This window comes from Haemorhous mexicanus, chromosome 10, assembly GCF_027477595.1.
Source record: "Haemorhous mexicanus isolate bHaeMex1 chromosome 10, bHaeMex1.pri, whole genome shotgun sequence".
Classification (NCBI taxonomy): Eukaryota; Metazoa; Chordata; class Aves; order Passeriformes; family Fringillidae; genus Haemorhous; species Haemorhous mexicanus.
Window position 1 is genome coordinate 14,910,134 of NC_082350.1, and position 24,800 is coordinate 14,934,933.

Below are 24,800 nucleotides of genomic sequence, written 5' to 3' on the forward strand. Positions count from 1 at the left end.
GGAAGATTTGCCATATTTTTGTCTTCCAGTGACATTGTTAATTCAGAGGAGTGTTGAACAACAGTTCTGCTTTCTGTATCCTCCCCTTCTTTAAATCTGAACTATTTGCAAAGATTTGCAGTGTAAATTTAATCACCAAGGCAATTCTTGTGGTATGAAAAAAAACCCCAAACATATACACAGAAAGCCAGATATCTGCTTTACCTGGGCGCAGCAGGGTCCTGTTGCTTGGGGGAATCTGGGCTGGGATCCTGCAGAGGAGGGACTGGCTTGTGCTCCCACCCAGGGCAAAGGGAGGTCAGTGTGGTCAGCACTGCTTGGCAGTCACAGAATCATGCTGTGGCAGGCACGAGAGTGCAATAGAAGCTGCCACTGAACAGGCAGCAAAGATGGTATTATAAACACAGTGAAATTCCAGCATAAAGTTGACAGTTCATTTGTGCACGAGTAGGCTTCCCTCACTGATTCATTTTCGTTGTGTAATGAGGTTGAAAGGCCCTTTCTATTCATACCCTTTCCAAAATAGATGTAGCCTGTGTGTATAGACAGCTGCTGTGCTCTTGAATGGACCAGAATAACCTAAATCACCACGGAGACTGCAAATACTTCTCTGGCTAACAGTACACATGAGTTTAGGGACACAAGGGAAAGGGAAAAGGGCAATTAAATAATAACAAGCATTACAGAAGAAAAACCAGAAAGTCCTGTTAAGGAAACCCTCCTGTCCAACCATCCCACTCTGGCAGTCTCACTTGCTGTACTTGAGCTGGGATTGAGGACCCTGTCAGAGTCCCTTTGAGGTGCCCCCCTTGACTCCCAGTACACTTCACACTCACACATCCAAAGTTTTCTCACCTGCACAGCCCCAGGTTTGCCATAGCAGAGTCTCAAACATCTGGATCCTTAAAATAAATTAATAATGGTGCAACAACAAAGCAAGAGCTTGAGCTGGATGCCTCCAAGGAGGAGCCCCAAACAAAAGAAACCCTGTGAATTTTGTACCCTCACAGTCTGGGGTCCTCAGCTCCTGCAGTATCTCTGAGTGTCTGTACATGTGCTTGTGGCACAGGTCCCCCTGCCCTTTGCTATGTAAAGGGTGGGCATCAGTTCAGCCAGACCTTGCCATTCAGTGCTCAGTCGGCATCTTACACTGCAGCTGCACACTGAGCTACCTGCAGTATATGTCTTCCTCAAAAGTCAGAAAGTAACCCACTATGAACTGGGAAAGCACCAGAAATATTTTCATGGTGCTTTAGGTCTCAAAGCTTCACTCACAGCCCTGCTAATTTGTTCTGGGCTTGGACAAGGCTCAGGCAATGCTTCAGTCCCTGAGCTTTGTGAGTGGTCTGTCATGGGGTGGGTCTCACACACAGCATGTAACTGGGCATTGCTGCAAATACCTTTGGTCTCCTGATGTCGGGGAGTTCTAGGTATGGTCTGGGGCTGAGTTGATGCAGAGCTCCTCTCACATTCATCAGTGTGGCAGCTTCTCAGTTTGCAAAGACCCCCAAGGAGACATTACGATATGATCTCATTCTTCAGAAAGTTTTTGTAAAGTTATGCTCTTATTTAGTCCCTACAGGTTGGGGACTGATGACAAACCTGCTTCTTATCCCATCTACTTACTCTAAGAGGATAATGGAGCTCATACTTTTTATTACATGTGTCCTCAGGTGAGCTCAGTGTCTTGTTTCTTTCTCTCCCCAGCTGGACATGCCTTGCCAGAAGCGGGGTGAAGAACTGTGTCCATGTTGGTCAGCTAATCCCCTCCCCATGGAAGGATTTGGGTAAGCTCTCATGAAGACCTGCCTGGGATGCTATAACTCGTTCATAGAATCATAGAATGGTTTGGGTTGGAAGGAACATAAAGATCATCCCATTCCAATCCCCTTCCATGGGCAGGGACACCTTTCATTAGACCAGATTGCTCAAAGCTCTGTCCAGCCTGGCCCTGAACACTTTCAGGGACAGGGCATCCACGATTTCTCTGGATAACCCATTCCGGTGCCTCACTGCCTGCATAGTAAGGAATTTCTTTCTAAGATCTAACCTTAACCAACTTTCAGATACCTAATCTTTACCTACTCTCTTTCAGTTTGAATTCTGACCACAGCAGCCTATGGTTTGTACACCTCTCCAAGGTGTGTATCTCATGTTGTGCAGCACATTTGTGCCATCAAGGTCTGTCTGGAATTTATGCTTTTCAAATATCCTTTGAAGACAACAGAGTCTCTTACGTTAGTTAGAACATATTTCATTTTGGGCCTACAATGTGAGATCTGAGAGCTATTTTAAATGAACAATTACACAGGTTTTCAACAAATGCAATGATAAATTTATTATTATTTCTCCTCAAAATATTAGAAATATGATTAAAATACAGAGTAAAAAGTATGACAAATTATTAGGAATAATATTGTTAACTATAGGTGTGTATTTGAGGATTCATTTTGATCAAATGCACTGTTCACAATGCAGCCATAATCTTGCTCACGTACTCTGGCATCCAATTTATTCCTGGACCCTTTCAAAGAAGAATCCCTTGTTATAACAACTGTATCCGTCTTTCTCTTCCTTCTGTACAATGGGGGGAAAAAAAAGAAAAGAACAACTCTTTTAATTTCAATTCTTATTTATAGTGAGAGATCAAACAATGCTGTGAACATGAACAGAACTGGGTTTTGGAAAAGCTAGAGTTTTATGATAAGTGATGCATATGCCCTGTGTAAAAGAAATGGAATGTGTTCACTCCTGATAAAAAAAGCTAAGTTTTCCCTCACATTCCTCAGAAGAGATTCCCAATGCTGTGGCTCCTTTCTGCTCTTGCAGGTATGTGACTGATGAGAGTTTTGAGGTTTACAGGTGCTAAAAGAGGTGTCTTTACTTTGCTGAGTGTAGCAAAGCTGGGAAAAGCCTTACCCGAACAGGCACACTGTAGAGGAGATGAGAATGACAATAACAGCTACTCCTGCCACAACTCCGATGACAATGGCAATGGTGTAATCCGAATCCTCTGTGGCAGGGTCTTCAGCTGAAGAACAAACAAGAGCCCTGTCACTGAAAGCTAACCATGCTGTGAACAGAAATGGGTTTTCCCCAGCCTTTTCTGTCTGATTGGTTTTTTTGTGTTCTCTGTGGCTTTCTGGAGTGGTGTCAGACCCAAGTCCTGTGTGCTGTACCAAGCCCTGCTGTCCTGCTTTCTGGTACCTCTCCACTGGACTTCTGACCCTTCTCTCTGCTTGGATGACCACAGGCTCTCAACCCACTGGGTTACTAACCTACATCATGAAAATGAAGAGCAAGCCCAGTTCTCCACAACAACATCCATTTTTGAAAATGATGTGCTTAATGCAGACAGAGAAATACAGAATAGTTTTATTACCTATTTTTTCAGCCTCACAGTTTTGTCCTGTGTAAAGTTCTGAACATTCACAGAAGTGGAGGGAGGTGCTGTTGGAAGTTTCAGAGCAAATGCCATCATTCTTACAAGGATTTGGCATACATGGGCCACCTGGGAAAAAAGGAGAAATGCTTGACTCTCAGATAATCCAACCCTGAAGAGAACTGTTCTTGCTTAGATTACACTGACTCCTAATGCTGCACATCCCCTGTATTTTAGCATGTTTCTTGTATCTGACAGCATGAATAAGGGAAAGAAACACTGTTTCTCCAGCGAAGCATCAGAGCAAGAACCCTTGAATAGTTTCTTCTGTACACTCTCTCTTGCAACTATCCCTAACCCAAAGATGCTCTTTAAAGTTAGTCAAGACTTCATAGCATCAAAGACAATGTGATAGTGGTTGACTCACTCCTGTAGCATCCACGACTGTAGTTTGAAATGCCACAGATTTCTCCAGACCCACACACTTCATCAGAGCAGAAAACAGTGGAGCTTTCTGTGCACTGGCATTTCTGAGAGCAGTCATCAGTGGTGAATATTTCTCCAATCTGGAAAAACAGGAGTTAGATGTTAAAAAAAGATCAAATAAAATCAGCGAGAAAAAACATGAATGTAGCCCTGGAACACTCATTATGCTCTCTCCAATGCTTTCCTGATGAATGGAAATAGGGCAGATTTTTTTTTTTTTAAGTAGTTTGTAAAAAAAAAAAACCAACAAAGCAAGCAGATTATTAATGCAGCTCTCTGAAACTTGAAGATGACCCAAGAAAGAAAGCAAAAGAAATGTTTGGGTCATGCAATCCTAGCCCCAGGCAGGGTACATGTGCAACCAAAAATAGGCAACTGTTGCTTGGGATGAGAGGCAGATGAATCACATCATACCTCCAATGCAATGTGGAAATGCTATCTGCCATTTCAGGGTTTCAGAGGGAGACCAGGAGATCTTGACCTCTCTTCCCTTTCTTCAGAAACCAGAATTTTATTAAACAATTGCTCTTTGTTTCTAATGCTTCTACTGCAAAAATACATGCTGAGGTTTATGAGCAGATGGTCAAAATAACTAACAAGAGAAAATACTGTTTAGTGGGAGCTGTCTGACCCACAGAGAGACCGTACCTGATAGTATTTGTTAAGGTATGTGCAGCCACACTCTTTGTAAGGCACACAGTCAAAGCCACTAAGAACATAACCAGGTAGACATTCACAGCCTTCAACACAGGGTGATTCACACTCAGAGGGGCTGGTCAGGTCGTTGCAGGATGCTGGACATGCAGACATGCATGAGTTGTACTTGCTGTTGGGAGGACATGACATACCTGTAAAAATAAGGAGTCCAGTTATACCAGGCTGCTGTGTTTTACTTCCTTACAGAATTCCCTTCCTGATCCATTGTGTAGGAGGCAATATGATAAATACACACATACAGAGGTGCATACATATATAATAGCTCTGAAGTTGTAAGTAAAGCACTCCAAAGTCAGGAAATGCATCATCCAAGCTATTTGTGTACTGTGCTCTCATTCCTGGTATACACTGCTCCCAGAACAACTTCTCACACTTTCAGGGTTGCCATCCCTGCAAGTGCCAGAGCTGTTCCACAATTTTGGGAACTTTGTTTCACCAGAAATACAAAGTCATCTAACCATAGAAAACACAGGAAAAACATGGTTTGATGAATCTCCAAATTTAAATATAAAATGAGGAAAAATATGTTTGAGATGATTATAAGTCTTATTTCAGCATTTTTTTAGTCTGAGAGTTTTGAGTTTTCAGTTGAATCTTTTTTTTTTAATCTTGAAATTTCACAGGCAAAAAAAGATAATTAGAATATTTGTAGATTTAAAGAGAGTGTGAAATGCAATGTTTTGCCTTCAGATTTGTAGCTTGTGGTGGTCTCCAAAATTGAAACTTTTTGTCCCATTGGGGATGGGGACATCTTTTCACTCACAAAGTTTTTGATGACAGGGAGCTGACAGCTCTGATTTCCAAAATATCTCTCAAAGCTGGGGTTTAAATGCAAAAGTCAGCATAGGTCACAGAACAGAGGCCAGAAAAACAAGTGTGCTTAACTGTAAAGAGTGAGTAAAGTGTGAATCAACATGTTTTTATTCCCTGAGAAGATATGATATAGGTAAAGGCTTAAACTTCAGATTTAAAGAGTCCTGTAGGTAGAATCCCTACTTTCTGTTTCTTCCTGTGCTTACCACAGTCTGTCTGTTGCCTCCAGTCATCCATGCTGACTCCTTGCTGCTGACAAGCCAGCACATATTCCTCCAGACTGCGACATAAGATAGCAACCTCATCTCCTTCCACACACATATCGAACAGGCAGCTCCTATGAGCAACATGAGAAAACATTAATTCCCAGTACATTTGTTATTGGTGGTTTTCATCTGCTTTTCTGCCTGACTCTGACTTGGTTTTGTTTTCCAACAAAACTATCTGGCTGACAGAAAACAGAGGAATACCCCAAGGAGGTGATTGGAAAGATCAGGTCATGTGTTGTGCAGCTGCTGCTGCTATGTGAGGTGTCCAAAAAGGATCATTAAAGCTGGAAAAGGCCTCTAAGATCATCCAGCCCAACCTTTAACCTAACTCTACCAGGCCCACTACTAAACTGTGACCCTGAATTGAAAGTTTTCCTCATATGCAATCTAATAAAGTAATAAACAGTTACCTGACTTAACACAGTAAGTTCTTCTTTGCCCTCTACTTGTTACAGGATACATCTTGCTTATACAGCACTTTTTAGTGCCGCTAAGTCTTACAGCTGAACTATATGCCTCTTTCAATACATGGGTACCTTCCCCTTGTCCATCTGCCTTGAATGTTGACACAGAATTCTGTTTTATCCAGTGTTTGTCTGCCAGTGCTACTTTCTCAGTCTTGCTCATCATTTGAATATTCACAGCCTGATTTTCAGAGGCACTGAGATCCAAGATGAATGGAATCAGCAAATATTCAGCACCTCAGAAAAATCAGGGCAACCACTAAGCAGGTAGAGCAGGATGCCCAACCAAATTCTAGAGTGATGAGAAAAGTAGGCTTATGTAAAGAATATGGATAGTGGTCCACTTTATTTGGCTTAAAGTACTGTAACATTCTTCTCCCAGATAAAAGGGACTTTGGGGTGAGCATTATCTGTCTTTAAATATTAGGCACAACTATGTAACTAAAGAAAACTGGCAGCTACTTGGCAAAGTTGTGACTGATGATGGATGAAGCATGAAAGATGAACGTGGGGATGAATACAGCTCAGAATTAGGTATGTTGGAATTGTATATATAGGAGGCAGAGCAACCTTGAAACACAGCAGAGGGAACTTTCTTGAAGATATCAGGTTAATCTTCACTAATCTGGTTTTTGTACTTCTCCATGAAAAATTCAAGAAGTGTCACTGTCAGCTTCAGCCTTTGGCTATGGCATGATACAAATTTTATGAAGCTAGGACTGCTACCCAACAGACCCAGGTTCTAAAGTCTCACTGAATGTGGATGAGAACTGTAAGCACATTGGAAATTCCAGCCTACAGGGATAATGCTTAACACTGCTGCTTTATCTGGGTGGGAAAAGAGGAAAGCTGCTTTGTAGAACTAGCAGAGAAGTGAAATCTGAATAGATGAAAGATAGATAATCACAACTGTTTAAAAATAAATAAGGGGATGTAAATATATCAATAATGGAATCCCTGGGTTCAGTTCTACAAAGACACTTACTATCTTCAGCTCCTATTAATAGCCTGGAGACTCCAGATGACTGAAGATAGTTCTTGTTAGAAGCTATTGCCAAAATTATTTTGGAAATGGGGAGAAAAACTGTCTGCAGTAGACACTTACGTGAAATAGAAATCTGGTTGGACTGCAGAATGACACTTGGCAAAAGGACCATTCAAGTAAGTCAGGATTTGACACTTGGAAGTTGTGTTTTGCTGCTCCAGCTGATTTTCATTGCAACCTTGGAAAAGCCCTGGATCTGGTTCCTCCTCAGACTCATTTTCTGAGTTGACATCTCGTCTGTAAATGAAGTCATCATGAAATCATCAGTGTTCTGTGAGCATCCAGCATTCATGGTACTACACTCTGAGCAGCACTGCAAGAATACTTCTGCCTTGTGGTGTAAATGTAAGATAAATGTATTTATCTTTCATGTGTTATCCTGAATGGGAAGGAGATATAGCAAATCAAAGATGTACTGGAACACTTCCTACCATCTCAGAGATTTATGGATATTTAAAGTAAACAGGATATCTGTAGTTATCTCTTTGCAAACTCTGAATGATACATATTTTATCCATTGCCTCCTCCATCCCATCTATTCAACAAAAGTTGAATATTAGTCGGAAGGATGCAGCTGGAATAAAGCCCTATTTCTTGGATGTATGCTCACTTTCACTGAACAACTCACTGCATACCTGAAATGCCAGAATTTTCCTATGGGCACACACTCCAGAGCCCCTTTATGCTCAACACTGCCCTGGATAATGTTTTCTGCTATTCTGGCAGGCAAATTTTTGCAGCCAAAATATATCCAGACAGCTAATACAGTTCCATTTACTTTCTGAAAAAGCAATGTGTTAATGGCTAAGCAATTTCCAAAGGGCTTTCAAAGCAACGGGGATAAAGGAAAAAAGGCAGGAAGGCAGGAAGGAAGGAAACCTCAAGGAAACAAGAGAAACCTTTTTCAATGTTGTGTATGGACTATTTAGCACAGAATTTTCCTGACCACAAATATTATCCTCATGTATGGTGGAAAGAACGTCCTTACTTTTTGTGTACTGTCAGAAAACAAAATAGACAGCCATAAAAGCAAGAAAATCAGACTCTTCAAGAACCTTTTATGGGAGGAACTGTGAATTTAGGTTGATGGATTTCAAAGCTACCTTCATGTTCCAGAGGAAAGACTGACACTGAATCAGGATTTGCACTCACTCAGGCCCATCTAGCACATGTATTTATCTTTTTCAGGAATCATCAGCTTGGCAAAGATGTTATTCACCCCTGTGCCCTGACGTTGTAATGGCTGTGACTCCTAAGAGGGATACTGAACTGGAGTCATGCACTGACAGTTCAGCCCTCTTTTGGCCAGAGAGAAGGAGACTGATAGTTCACCTTAGTGATGAGCAGGAAAAGTCCATGCACACAAACAAAGGGAAGAAGAAAGATAAGAGAAATGAGGCAGTGTAGTTATTCCTTGAGGTTAACTATGACTTAATTCACTCACTTCTAGTGGCAGTGCTTGCTGTGGATATTAAATAGAAAATCAAGTACCTGAGGCGAGAGCTTCTTTTCAGAGGAACTTTCCAGCTTTCACCAAATACATTCACATTCCTCACCCAAACACCATCTGGATTTTTGAAGTCATTTCTGTATATCCCATCAAAGTCACCACACAAGCCTTCCACTCTGCTTCTGTAGGTGGTAGCCAGCTTTATGTCTAGGCAAAGTCAGAAGGAAAAAAAGCTGTTACACAGAAATTGTTGCCACTGAGTGTATGGAAGAGGTAGAAATCAATGTCAAGTGCCACATGTCATGATTCAGCTTGCAGACGGTAATATGACATGGGTTTAATATGCAGCATAAGAGCACAGCCCTGAACATACCTGTTCATACAGGTATTCACAGTTTCTGTGCTCTGCAATGTGGATCATGAAAAAAGTAAATTTTCAAAAGTTTTTATATAACGTGATATCACTGCTTGGGTGCTCTTAGTGCATGCTGCTTACTGCTTTGCAAGAAATGGAATGCATCACCCACTTTTTGCCCTTCACTTAAAATCCTCTACATCACTGAGAAAGGGAATTTCTATAGACAGACATTTGCTTTCTGCACTTGAATTTCAGGGTTTGGAAAGATGCCCATGTAAATACAGAGCCTGATACTTTCACCATGCTCTCAGAAATACTACAGCTATGTGCTGTTGTAAATCAGGAGTAGCTCTGCTTTGAACAGAGGAGGTACCATATGTCCAGCTGACATGAGTGATGTGTATAGGCCATGTGAAGTCCTGACAAAGACTGAAGAATGGGATTATCTGGAGTAGGCTTGAGAGGAAGCATGCAAAATGATACACTCACAGTGTATAGCTTCAGGATCTCAGTCCTACAACCCCTGTGACTGGGTTCAGCTGGCAAAGGGGCAGATCCCCATTTTGCCACATCATCCCAATTAACAATTTGAAGTGATTTTCTTTTTTTTTTTTTTTCATTCAGACCTTACTTAACATGAAGCAACTATATGACAGTCTGACTCTATACCTCATTTCTCCTAAATTCAGTGGGATCCAAATAGAGAAATACCAGTTTTATGGTGTTTCTAGTTCCTGGGAAACACTTTTTTCTAGTATTTTCTGATTATTTTCTGGTATTTTATATAACAAAGGACCATAAGAGCAAAGGGTGAAGATTTCAAATTTTGCCTTGAGTTTAGACCTCCTCTGGAATGAGAACATTTTTGGGGGCTGTGCATAAATATTTCTGCAAAGTTTTATAGCATCACTTACCTGCATTTTCACTGCCATCATAGCTCACGTATAAGCCAAAATCTGTCTCCAGGTAAATTCTTGTTGTCCTCTGATATATACGAATACCCTCATGAGGTCGAACAGGGGGCCACACTCTCACACCATCCAACTAACAAGGAATGAAAAAAATAAAATTCATTATATATAGGCCAAATTTAATCTGATTTCTGTACAGGTCAATGCTACAATCCAATACTTCTCTGGTTTTATGATAAATATATCAGATAATATAACAGCATTTATTTTTTTAAGTTAACAAAATTGTGTTTTGAGAAAAGTGATCTGAATGCAGTACTTTCATATCATCCAAAGAAATATCTTTGGATGCTAAAAATGCAATATAGCAGCTATGTATGCTCTTACACACCAATAAAAAGGAAGGAAATTAAATTATCCTAGCATAAAACAAACCTTTCCTTACCACTGATAAAATTGGTGTGGCTTTATTGTAAGCCTTGGGATATTCGGGGTTTCATTGCTAAAACTATACCTATTGATTTATTTGTTTGATGTAGAATTGTATCTTTCATAGTAGCTATGGAGAAAAAAGACTCCACATGACTGAAAATCTCATTTGTGGTTGCCTGACGGCACTGTTGTAATAATACAGTTCACTTTAATACTTTAATTTTTCAAAACAAATGCCCATCATTCAAAAGTGTTTTACTCCAAGGGAGGGCCTTCCTTGTGCTCTGCAGTCAGGGAGGGACTTACCAGAACCTGCTTGTTCTGCCTGAATCGCACTGTGTGGTTGTAAACGCTGATGAGCATCTCTTTCAGGTAAGTAATGCGTCGAATTCCACGTAAAGGATAGTTCACGCCCTCAATGCTGAACTGTGTCAGAGTGTCAGGTAGGTCAGGGATGCTCTGAGCCAGAATATATGTGTATTTCCCTTGGAAGTGGTGCACCAGCCCATCAAAGGTGATGTAGTGTGGGTCGCCCATGACCTGGCATTTCCCAAAACCTGCAAGGGAAGAGCTTCATTACTCTCCAGTCTAAATGTGCGTGTGCCAGATGGCTTGCCTGGATTGGTCCAAAGTGTTAGATAAAAATGATTGCTGCTAGCATGCAGGTCTGAAAGCAAAGATGGGTGCTCAGGCTGCACTCTAGTGAATAGATACTCAAATGGAGAGATGGACAGAGAAACTCATTCTTCTGCTGAGAACCACTGGGAGCCAACTGAGCTGAAGCAGAACATTAGGGTTTATAGAATTTATGGAGACTAAGTTGTGCACATTGGCCTTCTGCAGAGGAACGACACCAGCACATCTTGAACTGGCCTAATAAGAGATGTTGTTTTCATAACCTTTGCCATGTGTTGTTACATAATTGAGAGGCAATGTTTAATTTTGGCTGACTCAGTGCTGTCACTGATTTCTGCTGAGGTTACTAAACTGATCATTGGGTTTACCAGATGTAACAATCAGATACAATGACATCATCTATGTATTCTCCTTGACCACTGAGCACAGAGTAAACCATTATTCCAGGAGCAAGGCATAGGAAGGCCTATTACATATCCATACCCTTAACTGCTGGGTGCTTCTGCTGAGATATTTTGCCAGAATGAACCGGGGACACTGAATTTGCCTTATGCTTTTGTACTGATCCTCAATACAGTAGGACTGATGCCATGCTATTCTTCAAAACTGAGGTGTAGGGACACTATGCAACAAGCTCTCTCCTAATCAACCCAACCTACCTAGAGAATATGGGATTAACTTTGCCTAACCAAAACAAAAGCTGAATGAAAAGCACCAAAGTCCTCTGACTGGCCTATCATATGTCTGTCCAGATCTGCTCTGTCCTGGCTTTGCTTATTGGTTCTTGGGTTTTTTATTCTGTTCTCAAATCAACATGCAATGGAAAAAACAGGGTCATTGTGATGGGATTCACAAACTGGGTTCGGTAGATGCAGTGGGATTTTTTAAAAAGAAATTTCAGTCAAACTAGTCAGACTGAACTCTCAAATTTCTAGATATAAGTAAATTATACCCAGGTATCCATTTCCCTCTACAAATTCTCTACATTGAATAGGAACCTTCTGTTATGAGAACTGAGGCCTTTTGGTATTTGATAACATGTTGTCAACAAAACAGTCAGTGTTTCCTTCTTTCCCCATGAAAGAATGGAATTCCATGAAAGAAAGTATGTACACCCACATCCTCCCTACTTCTGCAGCCCTCAAGTGAACCCCAAGTGAAGACCTGCTTGCACATACCTGTTGGATTGCACTTGTGTTTTCCATCTTTGATCACGCAGGTTTCTCTGGAATCACAGCTGTAGCTCCTGCAACTGATGACACCATTCTTCTGGCACTGGCATCTTTTGGTGCAGTGTGGAGTTAGCCATGTCTCCCCAGCCTGGACACAAGTTGTGTTATTAATACATCGTCAAGGTGCTCAGCTTTGCAGTGCAATGGAAGTTCAAAAGTCACAGGTGTGGACACTAGCTGGGTGCAACCTTGTCCAGTTGGCATTTCCACAACTGCTTGGTTAAGTGTAGTCTCAGCAAGACCCTGTGAGATTGGATCTCAGTCCATTTGTCCTACTGTCTTCAGCATAAGAATTTGAACACAAACTGGACTAGGACAGACTGCCTGAATAATTCTGATCAGCTGACTGTTTTAAAATAGGCCTCAGTTTTGGCCTCACGTGCAAAGTGAGGCCAAACAAGCTTCTGTATCTCCTAATACCCAAGGCAGCAGCTTTTACTAATCAGATGAAAGGTATTTAAGAGGTAGATCCTGAAGTCTTTGATCTCTCTCTTTCTCTTTCATACTAAGATGGGCAGGAGACCAATTTTCTATAAGTTTTGAAGTCAGAGATTTGCTCCTTAAACTACTTACACTGTAGTAATTGTTGTCATCGTCCCTGCAGCCACAACTGCTGAGAGGCACACAGTTGCCATTGCTGAGCACATAGTTATCATCACATTCACAGCCCTCTGTGCACTCTTCTGTCTTCTCACAAAGGGAAGAGGCAAAAATGTCACTGCATGTTGATGGGCAGGGAGAGACACAGTCTTTGTAGTGGCTCCGGGATGGGCAGGGCAATGCTGTGGGGGAGAACAGAGCCAACCTTATTAAATACACTTACAAAGTGCACTGCAAACGCTGAAAGCTACACCTTGGCCTATGGTGTAGGAATGGTAGTACAGAACTGCCTTTTAATAGCTGATTTTGATCATCACCTGTTTTTTTTTTTTTTTTTTAATATTTTACTTAAAAAACCCCAAAAATCCCCAACAAAAAACAGAACAAAGAATGCTCTCTGGAACTGCTTATTTAGTTTTATTACAGGTATGACTGAACCACCCATCACCAGATTTAGTATGCCAGTTCAGCTGCAAATGCATCTTTGGGCACTGCTAGAAATGAGATTCTTAAAGGCAAATTCCTTAAAATATTCAATCTTCCATTGACGCAAACCAGATGTTAATTTAGCTTAACTATAGACATGCAAGAGCAGCAGATGTGCATTGTCAGAGTGCAAGTTCATCTAGCTCTAAACCTTATTTCTGCCAATGACTAGACATGCATAAGGGGACAGGTCAAGAAACAGTGTAACATGAGAAAATGTTTGTCAGTCCAATATTTTCCTACACTCATGGTAAGGAGGCAACTAGGGATTTCTGATGGATCTATTAAACATTCATCTGACTTGCTTCCTAACTAGTTAACTGTTTTGTCCTCCACAACATTGTTTGATAATCCCACAGTGTAATACTCAATTGTAAAAAAAGGTCACACAGACAAAACCCCTCTACATTATCTATACTAGTTGTTATATCATATGTTTGTAACTTTGTTGAATGGGTGGAGTGAAGCATATACCCTGGGAATTAATCTGAGAACAGGGTCCATAATAATAAATAACTGGGCAAATTGACAGTTTTTGTTCAAATCACTGTGGGTGGCATTGAGCCCTGTGTCCTTACACAGTATCCCTCTTTCTTTTAGTCTTCTGGTTATATTATTTCTCCATTTTAGGCTCACTAAATTATCTCATTTGGCTAGCAGTGCCATTCTAACTCCACATTAATATCCATAACTTGTCTAGTTCTGAGTTATCTCTGGGTTTATCTGAACCTGAACACAGTTCAGTGCAGCAGTGGAATCATGATAGTAGAATTGCATTTTGTGATAATTTACATTTAATTTTCTTTTACTTGTTCAATTAACTGTGCTATTTTTTTCATGCTATCAGTCATTCAGGTTTCAGTTTTTACACTTGCTTGTGTACTTACGACAGAATGTGCTATTCCTCCATTTAATGGTGATTCCATGATTCTTGCAGGTGTCCACATAAGCTTGAACTATATCACAGAGAGCAGACTTCATACCATCATACTGGCACATATCATAGATGCAGATCTCTATGAAGTCGTCAGGGTTGACTAGGCTATGGCACACTTCGAATTTCGCTGATTTTAGAACATTGCACTGTCTTTCAATGACTTGTTTATTCTCAGCAGTGCAAGGAGGCTCATCATCTTCTCTTAAGTCTGGCAAACAACTGCAAGAAAGCACAGACATGAGCTGCTATAAGACAGACTGAAACTGAAAAGTTTCTTTCCAATGAAAAGTAGAAAATGCTGGAGACTGATTTCCTTCTGTCAATGGATGAAAGACTGAGCAGAAGTAGACCTGCCTGACAACCCCCATGCTGTGTCTGACACCTGTTACTCTCATTGAACTTGACCCTGACTAGAGGGTTGACTTCACAGCTTGACCTTGGATCTGTCTCATCACAATATATTTCTGTGTGGTGACCTGAACTGAGCCAGGCTGACCTTAGCTTCCATCTGTGGGAGTTCCCTGCTTGCCTTGCTCAAGTAGAGTGCAATGGACCCTGCCTGGTGAGGCCACAGTTTTTTCAGCTGTGTTGTCACATGTGTATGTCACATATGGCTCCCTGTCAGCCAGGGAGTAGCTGGCCCTCCCCATTCCCCAGCACCATCATCTTGCTCGGGGTGTTACGAGTGTGAAATAAACAGAGTCCACACTGCAGACTGTCCCAAAGACTCATTCTCCAAGTGTGCATGTAGATTGATAGAACAGCTGTGATTTTCCTGTGCAGTGTTTCCAATGGGAAATGGTTTCCTGTGGGAAAATCCTGTGGGGATGGCTGTTTTTTGAGCTACAAATTCAAGAAAAGTCTGGTATATAGTGCTTATATGTTACAAAGTAGCAGGCAGTCAAAACAATTGAAAACAATTCACTGTGTTCCTGAAGCAAGATGGGAGGTATGAAAATTATTTAACATTTACCCCTTATCACTGTCTTCCTCCACTTCCCAGCTATTTCCAAACTGTGGGGCAGTGACAGCTGTACCATTGGTCAAGGACAGATCATCTTCATGATTATCATTGAAATTGCCACACATGCCATGCACCTGCAGATGGAAAAGAGCCATATTCTAAGCATGACCTCCTTGCATCAACTTCCCCAATAACTTCTTATTCGTTGCCTATGAAATAATGTGACCAAATCACCACCAACAACCAATCCTGTACCAGACACTTCAGACATTTTGACTGCACCCATGGAGAAACAGAACAGAAATTACAGTAAATCTGTGATTCCCTAGGGCTTCAAGCTGTTTATTTCTCTAAGTTGGAAGTATTCCCCTAGACAGGTAATTTTCTTTAACTACCCCCTTGGAACACAAAGAAACTGTTGTGAATAGAAAAAAACAGAGAGGGAAAAAATTACATTTGGTACAATACAGCTACAAAGAAGGATGCAACAGCAAAACACAGGAATAAAAGGAACTAGAAGTAAATGCATGAACCAGCAGCATTGAAACAACTCCAGCTGTTTGTATATTAAATCTTACCTGTGAGAAATAAGAGCGTGGGAGGGTGATTTCCAGATGGTGATTGCCATCATATTTCACTATCAGACCAAAGTCAGTTTCCACTACTATAAATCTGCCAACATTTCCAATGGACACGCCTTGCAGTCGGTTCTGCACTGGAGTGTAGACTCTCTCGTTGTTCAGCTGGAGAGATATGTCATTTGTCAGTATGGACATTCTTCCATGGAAACTCACAGTCTATATTCCTAGCAGTGCTGATGATTTCTCTGTGACAGTTTTAGCTCTTCACACTTACACCATTGCATATTTCAACTATGGTTGGCAGGAATCAGCCTTTTAGCTGAGGAGGGCTGGGCAGGACTCATAGGCAGTGCTTTTAACAGGGAGCTGGAAAGATCCCTGGTTGTGACCAAGCCCTTTCTCACCCTTGAGGCAGATTCCCTGCCATGGCTCCCCATGTTTTTCTAGGCTGATACATTATGCCTTGCTCTCTAGAGGTGACTGGCTCGATAAAAACTGTTGAAGTGGGGAGTCTCATATTTTAATTCAGGCAACAATTCCCCAGTCTGGAGGCCCTGGGTTTAATCTTTAAGACAAGGACAATAGGTCAGTAAACCCAAACCAGAAGTCTTGGGAACTAGTGAGAAATTATATTTTCTCATTACATCCACTTTATGGGGGTGCCCACAATTGTTAAGCATATGCATATATGTTCCTTAGGACATATATGAAGATCCTTTTTCCTACAGCTATTCTAAGCGAGCTAATTTTAAGATATATTTTGCCAGCAAAAAGAGCACCACCACTTACCAGGATTCCTTGGTTTTTCTGAAGGGTGATTCGTACACCATACACATCGATGTAGACTTCTTTCAGGTATGTGGCCCCTCTTAGTCCTCGGTCTTCATTCTTGCCAAGTATGGTTATAGGAATGACATTGGTGGCAGTGTTGACAACCTCAACCAAAGTGTAGGTGCAGGTTCCCACAAAAGTGTATTTCATTCCATCAAAAGTGAAATAATGGGGATCTCCTACCACTTGACATATTGCTTGACCTGAAGGTGAAACAAACCATCTAAGAATTTTGTACTGGATTTCACCATGGACTCAGGTGACCAAAGCAGTTGGCATTAGTATAGCAACCTCATCCTGAGTGTTATTATGTGGGCAAACTTTCAGAGGGGCATCTCAGGTTCATGCCAATGACATTTATTTGTAAATAAGAAGTTTCCAGAAAGCAAATTGTATTCGAAAGGACAACTTGGCAGCAAGTGAACTTCTGTATACACTTCTATATGCTGTTGTAGCTATGATTTATGGTATGGTTGAGAGTAATACAAAGCTTTTCTACTTATCTGTATAAAAATACATAATTAACTGTACAAATACAGATGTAAATATAAAGTAAATAAAATTGCATCTATAGATATCAGTACATAATGCACTTGTCATTATGCAGGCCCACAGAAATACAATTCTCACAGAAATGCAACCAAATTTTAAGCTTGCAGCACTGGTGATGTGGGACTTGAATTTTCATTATCAGGACAAATAGAATCCAAGCAACCTTGCAAACTTTTGGGCAGCATCAGTTTTTGCTGATATCCACTACAGCAGGAGGACATCTGTGCTTGCATGACAGAACATCATGCATTTTCATCTCTTAACACTGGTAGTCAGCTGGGACTTTTTCCTATCCCATATGAAAAGATATTTATAATAAAGCTAGAAGAAGAAGAGGATCTAATGATGGAATTGACATTGGGCTGGTTTTCAGGCAGGACTCACCATTGGAATGGCAGCCCAGCACACCATCCAGAATACTGCACTCCTCTTGGACTCCACACTCCCAGGATATGCACTCAATGGTGTTATTTGCCCTGCAGGTGCAGCGCTTAGTGCAGGGGTAATGGGGGAACCAGCTTTCATTCAGCTACATGGGAAAAAAGGGTGTAGAAGTATATATTGTAAGATAAATAGGAAGGTAAAACCATAAGGGACAATCAAATTATTAGTATTTGAATATTCATGATATATAATCATTTGGGCAATCGTATGCAGTTTATGGACCAAGAAACCTGGCAAAGTAGACCCATTTTGAAATTATTAATGGTGTAAATATGAATTGGGTAATGTTATTAATATGGTTTTCCCCTCACAGTGGCAAAGAATGAGACCCCCTGGTTTGTTTTTTTCCTTTTTTTCTTTAAATATCTGATGTAACTTGCCTGGTGATACTGGTTTTTTTCATCAACACAACCACAGTTGCTTTCTGGCACACATTTGTCTCCACTCAAAACATAGCCTTCCTTACAGAAGCAACCTTCCACTGGCAAAGAACTGCAGGAATCAACTGGTGAGATGTTCAAACAGGTAGAGGGACACCTAGAACCACAGCTCTTGTAGATGCTGCCTCCAGGACAGGACATTGCTAAATAAAGAGAAAAAAAAAGATCACTAAAAAGGGCAAAATCAAAATAAAGTTCTTTCTGATGCTTTCACTGTTTGCTCCTGAAAATATACAAAATGGCTGTTAGAAAATTTGACAGGAGAGTGCTGAGTACAAACCCTTTTCTGCTGATTTAAAGGCATAATGTGACCCAGTTATGGGAATAGAAGAATATTTTGCCATACCAGCTGATATGTCCCCATTACTGTAGTTACTATTTGAGCATCTGCTATATATTCCAAAATAGAACTAAAAATCACACTCTGTCTTTGACTGAGACTTCTTGAGAACAATATACTTTCACACCCCTTCTGCTTATGGTACAATTGGGCTTCTATTGCTCAAGACATGGTCCCCAGGGATAATGTTACATTTTACAGAAATCCTGAAGAATTTGTCCATTTCTGTTGTTTAAAAAAAAACCACAGAAAAACATGGGTTTGCTGGATTCTGTTGTAAGTCACTACATATGATTCTCATTTATTTCTGTCCCTACAACAGGATCTCTTAGTCCTGTCAGACAATTGCAGCTGACATCTCTAGTCACCAAGCCAGACTTCCTTCCCTTGGTCAGGATTTTAATTGCATTTTTATTTGAATCACTGATGAAGAGAGCACTTGAGAGTCAATCTTTCCAATGTTACTGAGTTTTCTCTATTACTATAATGAAGCCATAGATATTTAGGTCCTAGCCTATAGCCTCAGACAATAGAGTCAGGATGTCCACAGCTTTAATCTAATTTGGAGGGTTAAACAGTAATTTCTTGTTCTATCTTCTTTTTATATAAAAATTCTCTGTGCCCTGTCCTCTTAGGGCTGACTTACTGTGTGCTGTATCACAGGAATTCTTTTTCCAAACTGACCAGCTCCTAGAACTGATCCATTTTTTTATGGTTTAGTTTAAATGCAGAGCTAATTGTTGATCACATCAAAAAAAGAAAAGAAGAAAAAGAAAAAAAGGTGCAGATCTGCAGAAGGTAATCCAGGGGAAACTGGTATAATAAAAATTAGTGTAAATCAAAAAAGCGTAAAGAACTATTATGGTTTATTTAAGTATGGTTGACCTTTAGAGGACTTTTTTTTTTTTCTCTCCAGGTGTGTGGTTTATGGACTTAAATGCCCTTTAGAAAATGCTGCCCAGAAAAGTTGGGGATGCCCCCTTCCTGGAATTATTCAAGACCAGCTTGGATGGAGCTTTGAGAAAGTTTCTTTTAATGGAGGGCATCCCTGCCCATGGCAGGAGGGTTGGAAGTAGATGGTATTTAAAGTCCTTCCCAACCCAAACCATTCTATGATTCTATGATTGTATGTCTGAAAAGCAAAAAGCTGTCCAGTGTTGCTTAGAATCAGCACCAGTGGAACCCCTGGAAAGCTTTATTCTAAGAAACATGAGTTCATTATATTAAATTTGCCATAAGGTCATTCTGAAGAGAATTAATTGAGACATAACAGTACTCAATTTCTTTTCTTTAGAGAGAAATAGAGCACTTCCTAGAAACACCTGCTTTTCAAGGTCTCTTTTTTTTTAACCAAATGCCATTGATAATCATGTTTATGGAGGACTACCAGCTCCACTTACATTGAGGATGGTAGATTTTCACTGAAGCAAAGGAACCTATTTCTTCAATGCAGAAGCTCACGTAAGACACAGTTGAATGCAATCAGACTTTTCCAAGAAATAATAGCAAATTATAAATATTATAAAACTCTAAGGATTTAACCTGCATGTATTCTAATGTTCTCAAAATTAGTGGCATATACAAGTCCTGGAATGGTTCTGAATCTGAAGCAGGCTCAAGACATTGTAAAAGACTGACTACACTCAGAACATTACGTAAAATGAAATAACATGCATGGAGAACGTAGAGGACAATGAAGTTAAAATTCAAAATAGATATTTATATCAAAACACTCACGGCACAGAGTAGCATTCCTCCACTCTATGCATATGCCAGCATTGACACACGACTCAGCATAGGCCTGCAGTCCATAGCATAAGGATGTTGCCTGTCCCCCAGTGAAACACATGTCATAAACACAGTTTTCAAAGAAATTCTGTGGAGGCACCTTGCTGTGACAGTCCTTGAAGATTCCTGTGTAAATCAAGGAAGATATACATAAAAAAATAGAAATAACCCACTGGAATGTTAAGACTGGCCACCATGTATTTTCTGTCACAGCAAACACATTGTGGGTGTTCCAGGCTGTGTTAAATTAATCTAGTACTTGAAATAGATACACAATGCACGTTATAAGAATGGGCTCCCTGGATCAGGTTTTCTTCTTTTTGCATGATTGATACAACATAACTTACATAAATTAAGCATTGCTGCCTAGGAAAACCACTAATTCTAGACTGTTGCTGGGAACGTGTACAGAATTTCAGATAAAGTGTCCGTAATACACACACTGACAGTCCATCTGAGCTGCTTCTTTTAGCAAGCAGAGTACAAGCCACTATAACACAAAGAGCAGCCATGGTTCTCAGACAAAATTCATGGACACATTGGCATTGTCTAAACAGATGGCATATTCTAGCCAGGCACCTATGGGTTTTACATTGGCCAGTCACACCAGAGGCTTTATATGCTTCCAATATAAGCTCAGAAAAAGAGATTATAGGGAAGGGACAACACAAGCTCGACCATGCTCCATCACATGGCTCACAGAGATCTCTACCTATTGGGTCTGTGATCATGCCACATGCTGTGTTTTTCTTTGCTTCACTCTCCAACACAGGATCACACTGCTCTTCTTTCCCACCATTGGAGCATCTGGGGAAAGCAAGCAAACCAAACACATGTTTCACATCTCCTACTATCAGATTTTCAGTGGAAAATGAGTAAATCACTACCCTGAACAAAAGAGTGCATTTTATTTCTGTCACAAGACTTTATCCAGCTTCTTTGAAAAGCTGATGTCAGCCCTCTCACTGAATGGACTCCTTTTTTGATCCCTTCTGGGTGATTCAAAGGCTCATTCTTAGCTGAAAAAAAAAGAGCTATGGGGTCCAAACAGTTATGGTTTCCAATCAGGGGACTGGACTGATGTACCATCCCCCCTCACACTCAACAAACAGTCCCTACTTTGGAAAATGAGACTTAAAGGACACAAGCTCTCTTATCATTCACTGGTTTATGTGAAAACCCAGCTCCCTGCTTCTAAAGGGCAGCTGGAAGATGTAGAAAGGTACTGGGGAAAAAGCCAGCAAGTAGGTGGACATTTGATTTTAAGAGTTTGTGCAGCAAATGCCACATGATGAAATGATTTTACATACATGGTGTTATTCTCAGGCACCAGCCAGCTTTCTCCAAGATCAGTGGAATCACTTGCAATGTCACCATTGGACTTGATATTATCATCATTTGGATCACCATTATAATTACCTGTGAGGGTAAAAAGAGATTTATGGGACACATGAAGTTCAAACCTGTAGAAAAAACCTAGGCTTCCAGTTGTAAAATAAATTAAAATGAGAGAATTTTAATTCTAGGGAGAAAAATATGTAACATCAATCTGTACTGGGCAAAATAAGAGCAGAATTGTGTTTTGATTACTTACAAGAGCTGCTGCTCAGACTTTTGAAGCAGGGAGTCTGTAAGTTGCTATGTAACTAGATTACATCCAAGAAAAAAAACTTACCTAAAAAAACCCTACTAATTTTCTTGGATCCTACATGCAGAATGTTGGACTAAAAATTAAGCAGTGCTATTTGCACTGCTTATTCTTAGGCAGATTTCATATTCTTAGGCAGATTTCCTGCATTGAAAGTGTGAAAAACCCATTAAGAGATAATTGAACTAGAAAACTCCAGATGATCCAAACCAAATAATCAGAAACTCTCCAGGCAAACTACTCTTGTAATTTCTACATGCTAAGAAAAAAAAAATTAAAGTAATCACCCACTACCACTTACCACAGAGGCCACAGAGCAGACCACTGTAATTAGAGGGCACAGAGACTTCTGCATAGTGATTTCCATCATATCTCACCCACAGTCCAAAGTCAGTTTCCAAGAGAACATATCCACCACTGCTTTGAATACTGATCTTCTTTTCAATAAATACAGGCAAGTTCATTCTGTGACCATTCACCTGTACAGCAAATTGTGAAAGTAAGTGTATGGCTGTTGGGACTCCTACAACTACCAGCAGCTTATACAGATTGCTGAAAGATAGGATCTTGTGCATAGGGGAACTGGAACTGATTAAAGAACATCTGAGCAAGTTTGGGGGAGATCTCATTACAAGAGGTATGTATAATTAACGAAAAGATAAAGTTTTGTTAGAAACTCAACTGAGATAATAATTATCTGCATGTCAGTTAAAAAATATATGTCTTTTAAATAGTATTTTCTTACATTCACTTTCTTGTTTTTCAGCAGAGAAATCTGATTGCCATAGACTTCCACGTGCACTGACTTCACATAAGAGACTTTGGTGTTGGCTCCTCTGTGCTCATTTGTTGTAGACACATCAAAGTATGGAAGACTGTCCGAGGCAGTGCACACTTTGGAGAGGGTGTAAGTGCAATTTCCCATGAAATTATGGACTTTGTGGTCAAAAGTGTTGTAATGTGGGTCCCCAGAGGCACTGCAGGAAGCCCGACCTGTAAAGAAGGAAAAAGACACTCTCAGTCTTCAGCAGAGTTTTGCAGCTGCTAGGTGCCCAGTTTGTTTGTTTCATGCTGTATTTGTTGCTCAGATGTAACAGTGGTTACATCAGTCAATAGACTCCAAAGGCCAACCCAGCCTTCAATCTTTGGAATCTACTCTGGTGTTGCAGAAATCTATGCTAGAGGTTGATGAAGAAAGTTGGGCAAAAGTCATGATTAAGACATTGTTCTATAAAGGGGAACAGAGTTTTTAGTGCTACATCTGAAAGGATTTTTCGGCTTATATAGGAAGAATTAAATCAGAAAATTTACAGGGCTGATTAGAAAGAACAGACTGCTGCACTATCAGCTGTCTGGGGTTCAGAACTCATACAATTTCTGGAACTTGAATTGAGTATTGCTTTCACAAGATCTGGTTGGTGAGGTAGGGAGTACAGGCTGCATTGTAGTGCCTGACACACCTCTCATGGTGCCAAAGGACCAAGCACAAGAGAGAATTAGAAGAGATGTGCACTAATAGGGGAGTTTTCTTGCAGGCACCTCTTCCACTCATCAAAAGCAGCCAAAAAGCTTGACCAGAAAGGCTCAGGATATCCAGAACAGAGACAGAACAGTGACGCCACATCCAAAATTCTTCCACCAGCATAGACAGAATGAAGGAAGAGACAGACATGCCCTATGGTGATGGACATGGAGGAAACCAAAATGAACACTTTTAAGGAGCAGTAGGAGACAGAGATGAAACATGGCAGTACCTGAGCTGGGTGTGGGGCTTGCGGGTGAGGAGGTGAGTACAGGCTGTGTTGTGGTACTTGGCGAGGGGACCGTGGGTGTTGGTGTTGATGGACCTAGCAGAAGAGAGAGTTAGAGATATGCACCAACAAGGGAGTTTCGTAGCAGGCAGCTGGTTCCCTCACCCTTCTGAAGTACCCAACACCACGACCAGGCATAGTCAGAACAGGAATTGAAGAGTGTCATCTCAGGCAGAGCTGTCCCACTCCATGGCTCTGCTGCCAGCTTAGCTGGGTGACACCAACAGATAAGGCACTTCTGTACCTGCGGCCAGTGTCTTGTCCGTGGGCCTTGTAACACGTGAACTAAAAGAGTGACTGCAGGCATTGCCAGTGCTCCAACCTCCCAGAGGAGGGTAGACTTGGGCACAAGGTGCATCAGTGCCCAAAGACAACCTGTGCTCCTGCCTCTAGCACAGCTGTGCCTCTAGCACAGCCCGCAGCCTCAGTCAGTGACGTGTCTCAAGCTGCCGTTCCCAAAGCCAAGCCTTGCACCTGCACAGGATCCCTCTACAACAGACATCATGACAAGTGGAGGAAGATAATGGAGATTTGTTCCCAAATGGGGATGTTGCACAATTCCCATAACACCCCCCACACCATTGCAAACAAAGGGCAGGACAGGGATTCCACCTGTCCAGAGGAGTCTCCTCATGCAAGGGCTGGCCCACCAGAGTGCCTAGTTATGTGATGCATGGGGAAATCTCTGCCCCATGGACTGCCCCTAGAACTGCCCCATTCTTTGACTCTGAGATTCAAGGAAATCAAAGGTGGTCAACAGAAGGCTTACCACAGACAGTGCCAGCACTCCAGTCTCCCAGATCAACGCCCGCCTCAGCACAGGCTGCAGCATAGGCCCCCAGGTCATTGCAGAGCTGCTCCGTGCTGCCACCCGTGGCACACAGGTCATAGACACAGCTCTCAAAGTACGTCTTGGGTGGCAGAACTGCATGGCATGGCTGGAATGGGCCACCGAGGTGTGTGAGGATTGAACACTGCTGGTTAGCTGCCTCCTCTTCAGCAGGGGAGCAGGATGCCGGTGGGCTGATGGCTGGGTCACACCTACAAAGCAGACAAACAGCTCTGAGTTCTCTGCAGCTTGCTGGCAGCCGGCACTGCGTTTCCTGAGCTCCTCCCCAGCCATAACCTCAGCTTTTGCATTCCAGATCTCTCACTAAGACAGGCAGCCATGGCTGTCACTTGA

General features: G+C 41.3%; 1 protein-coding gene and 1 long non-coding RNA gene across 2 annotated transcripts in view; both read right to left on the reverse strand.

Moving 5' to 3' along the window:
- Positions 1-2,220: 2,220 nt before the first annotated feature.
- The window catches only part of LOC132331999 (IgGFc-binding protein-like), a 57,473-nt gene continuing 34,893 nt past the window's right edge, over positions 2,221-24,800 (reverse strand). The window contains exons 47-70 of the mRNA XM_059855990.1: positions 24,387-24,658; positions 23,561-23,653; positions 22,552-22,799; positions 22,108-22,285; positions 21,469-21,577; positions 20,871-20,965; positions 20,108-20,284; positions 17,971-18,173; positions 16,553-16,699; positions 15,761-15,925; positions 15,192-15,316; positions 14,169-14,437; positions 12,769-12,977; positions 12,142-12,283; positions 10,634-10,884; positions 9,899-10,028; positions 8,668-8,833; positions 7,237-7,413; positions 5,605-5,735; positions 4,517-4,716; positions 3,810-3,948; positions 3,383-3,511; positions 2,920-3,031; positions 2,221-2,577 (exon numbers count right to left, since the gene is read on the reverse strand). Coding sequence (XP_059711973.1) covers positions 2,424-2,577; positions 2,920-3,031; positions 3,383-3,511; positions 3,810-3,948; positions 4,517-4,716; positions 5,605-5,735; positions 7,237-7,413; positions 8,668-8,833; positions 9,899-10,028; positions 10,634-10,884; positions 12,142-12,283; positions 12,769-12,977; positions 14,169-14,437; positions 15,192-15,316; positions 15,761-15,925; positions 16,553-16,699; positions 17,971-18,173; positions 20,108-20,284; positions 20,871-20,965; positions 21,469-21,577; positions 22,108-22,285; positions 22,552-22,799; positions 23,561-23,653; positions 24,387-24,658 — 4,021 coding nt within the window. The 3' untranslated portion in view covers positions 2,221-2,423. The remainder of the gene's footprint in view (positions 2,578-2,919; positions 3,032-3,382; positions 3,512-3,809; positions 3,949-4,516; positions 4,717-5,604; positions 5,736-7,236; positions 7,414-8,667; positions 8,834-9,898; positions 10,029-10,633; positions 10,885-12,141; positions 12,284-12,768; positions 12,978-14,168; positions 14,438-15,191; positions 15,317-15,760; positions 15,926-16,552; positions 16,700-17,970; positions 18,174-20,107; positions 20,285-20,870; positions 20,966-21,468; positions 21,578-22,107; positions 22,286-22,551; positions 22,800-23,560; positions 23,654-24,386; positions 24,659-24,800) is intronic.
- Positions 15,440-17,670, reverse strand: LOC132331739 (uncharacterized). Its single transcript, XR_009487670.1, has 3 exons — positions 17,531-17,670; positions 16,553-16,797; positions 15,440-15,925 (listed from the first exon to the last, which is right to left on the reverse strand). It is a non-coding gene; the product is annotated as an uncharacterized LOC132331739 (long non-coding RNA).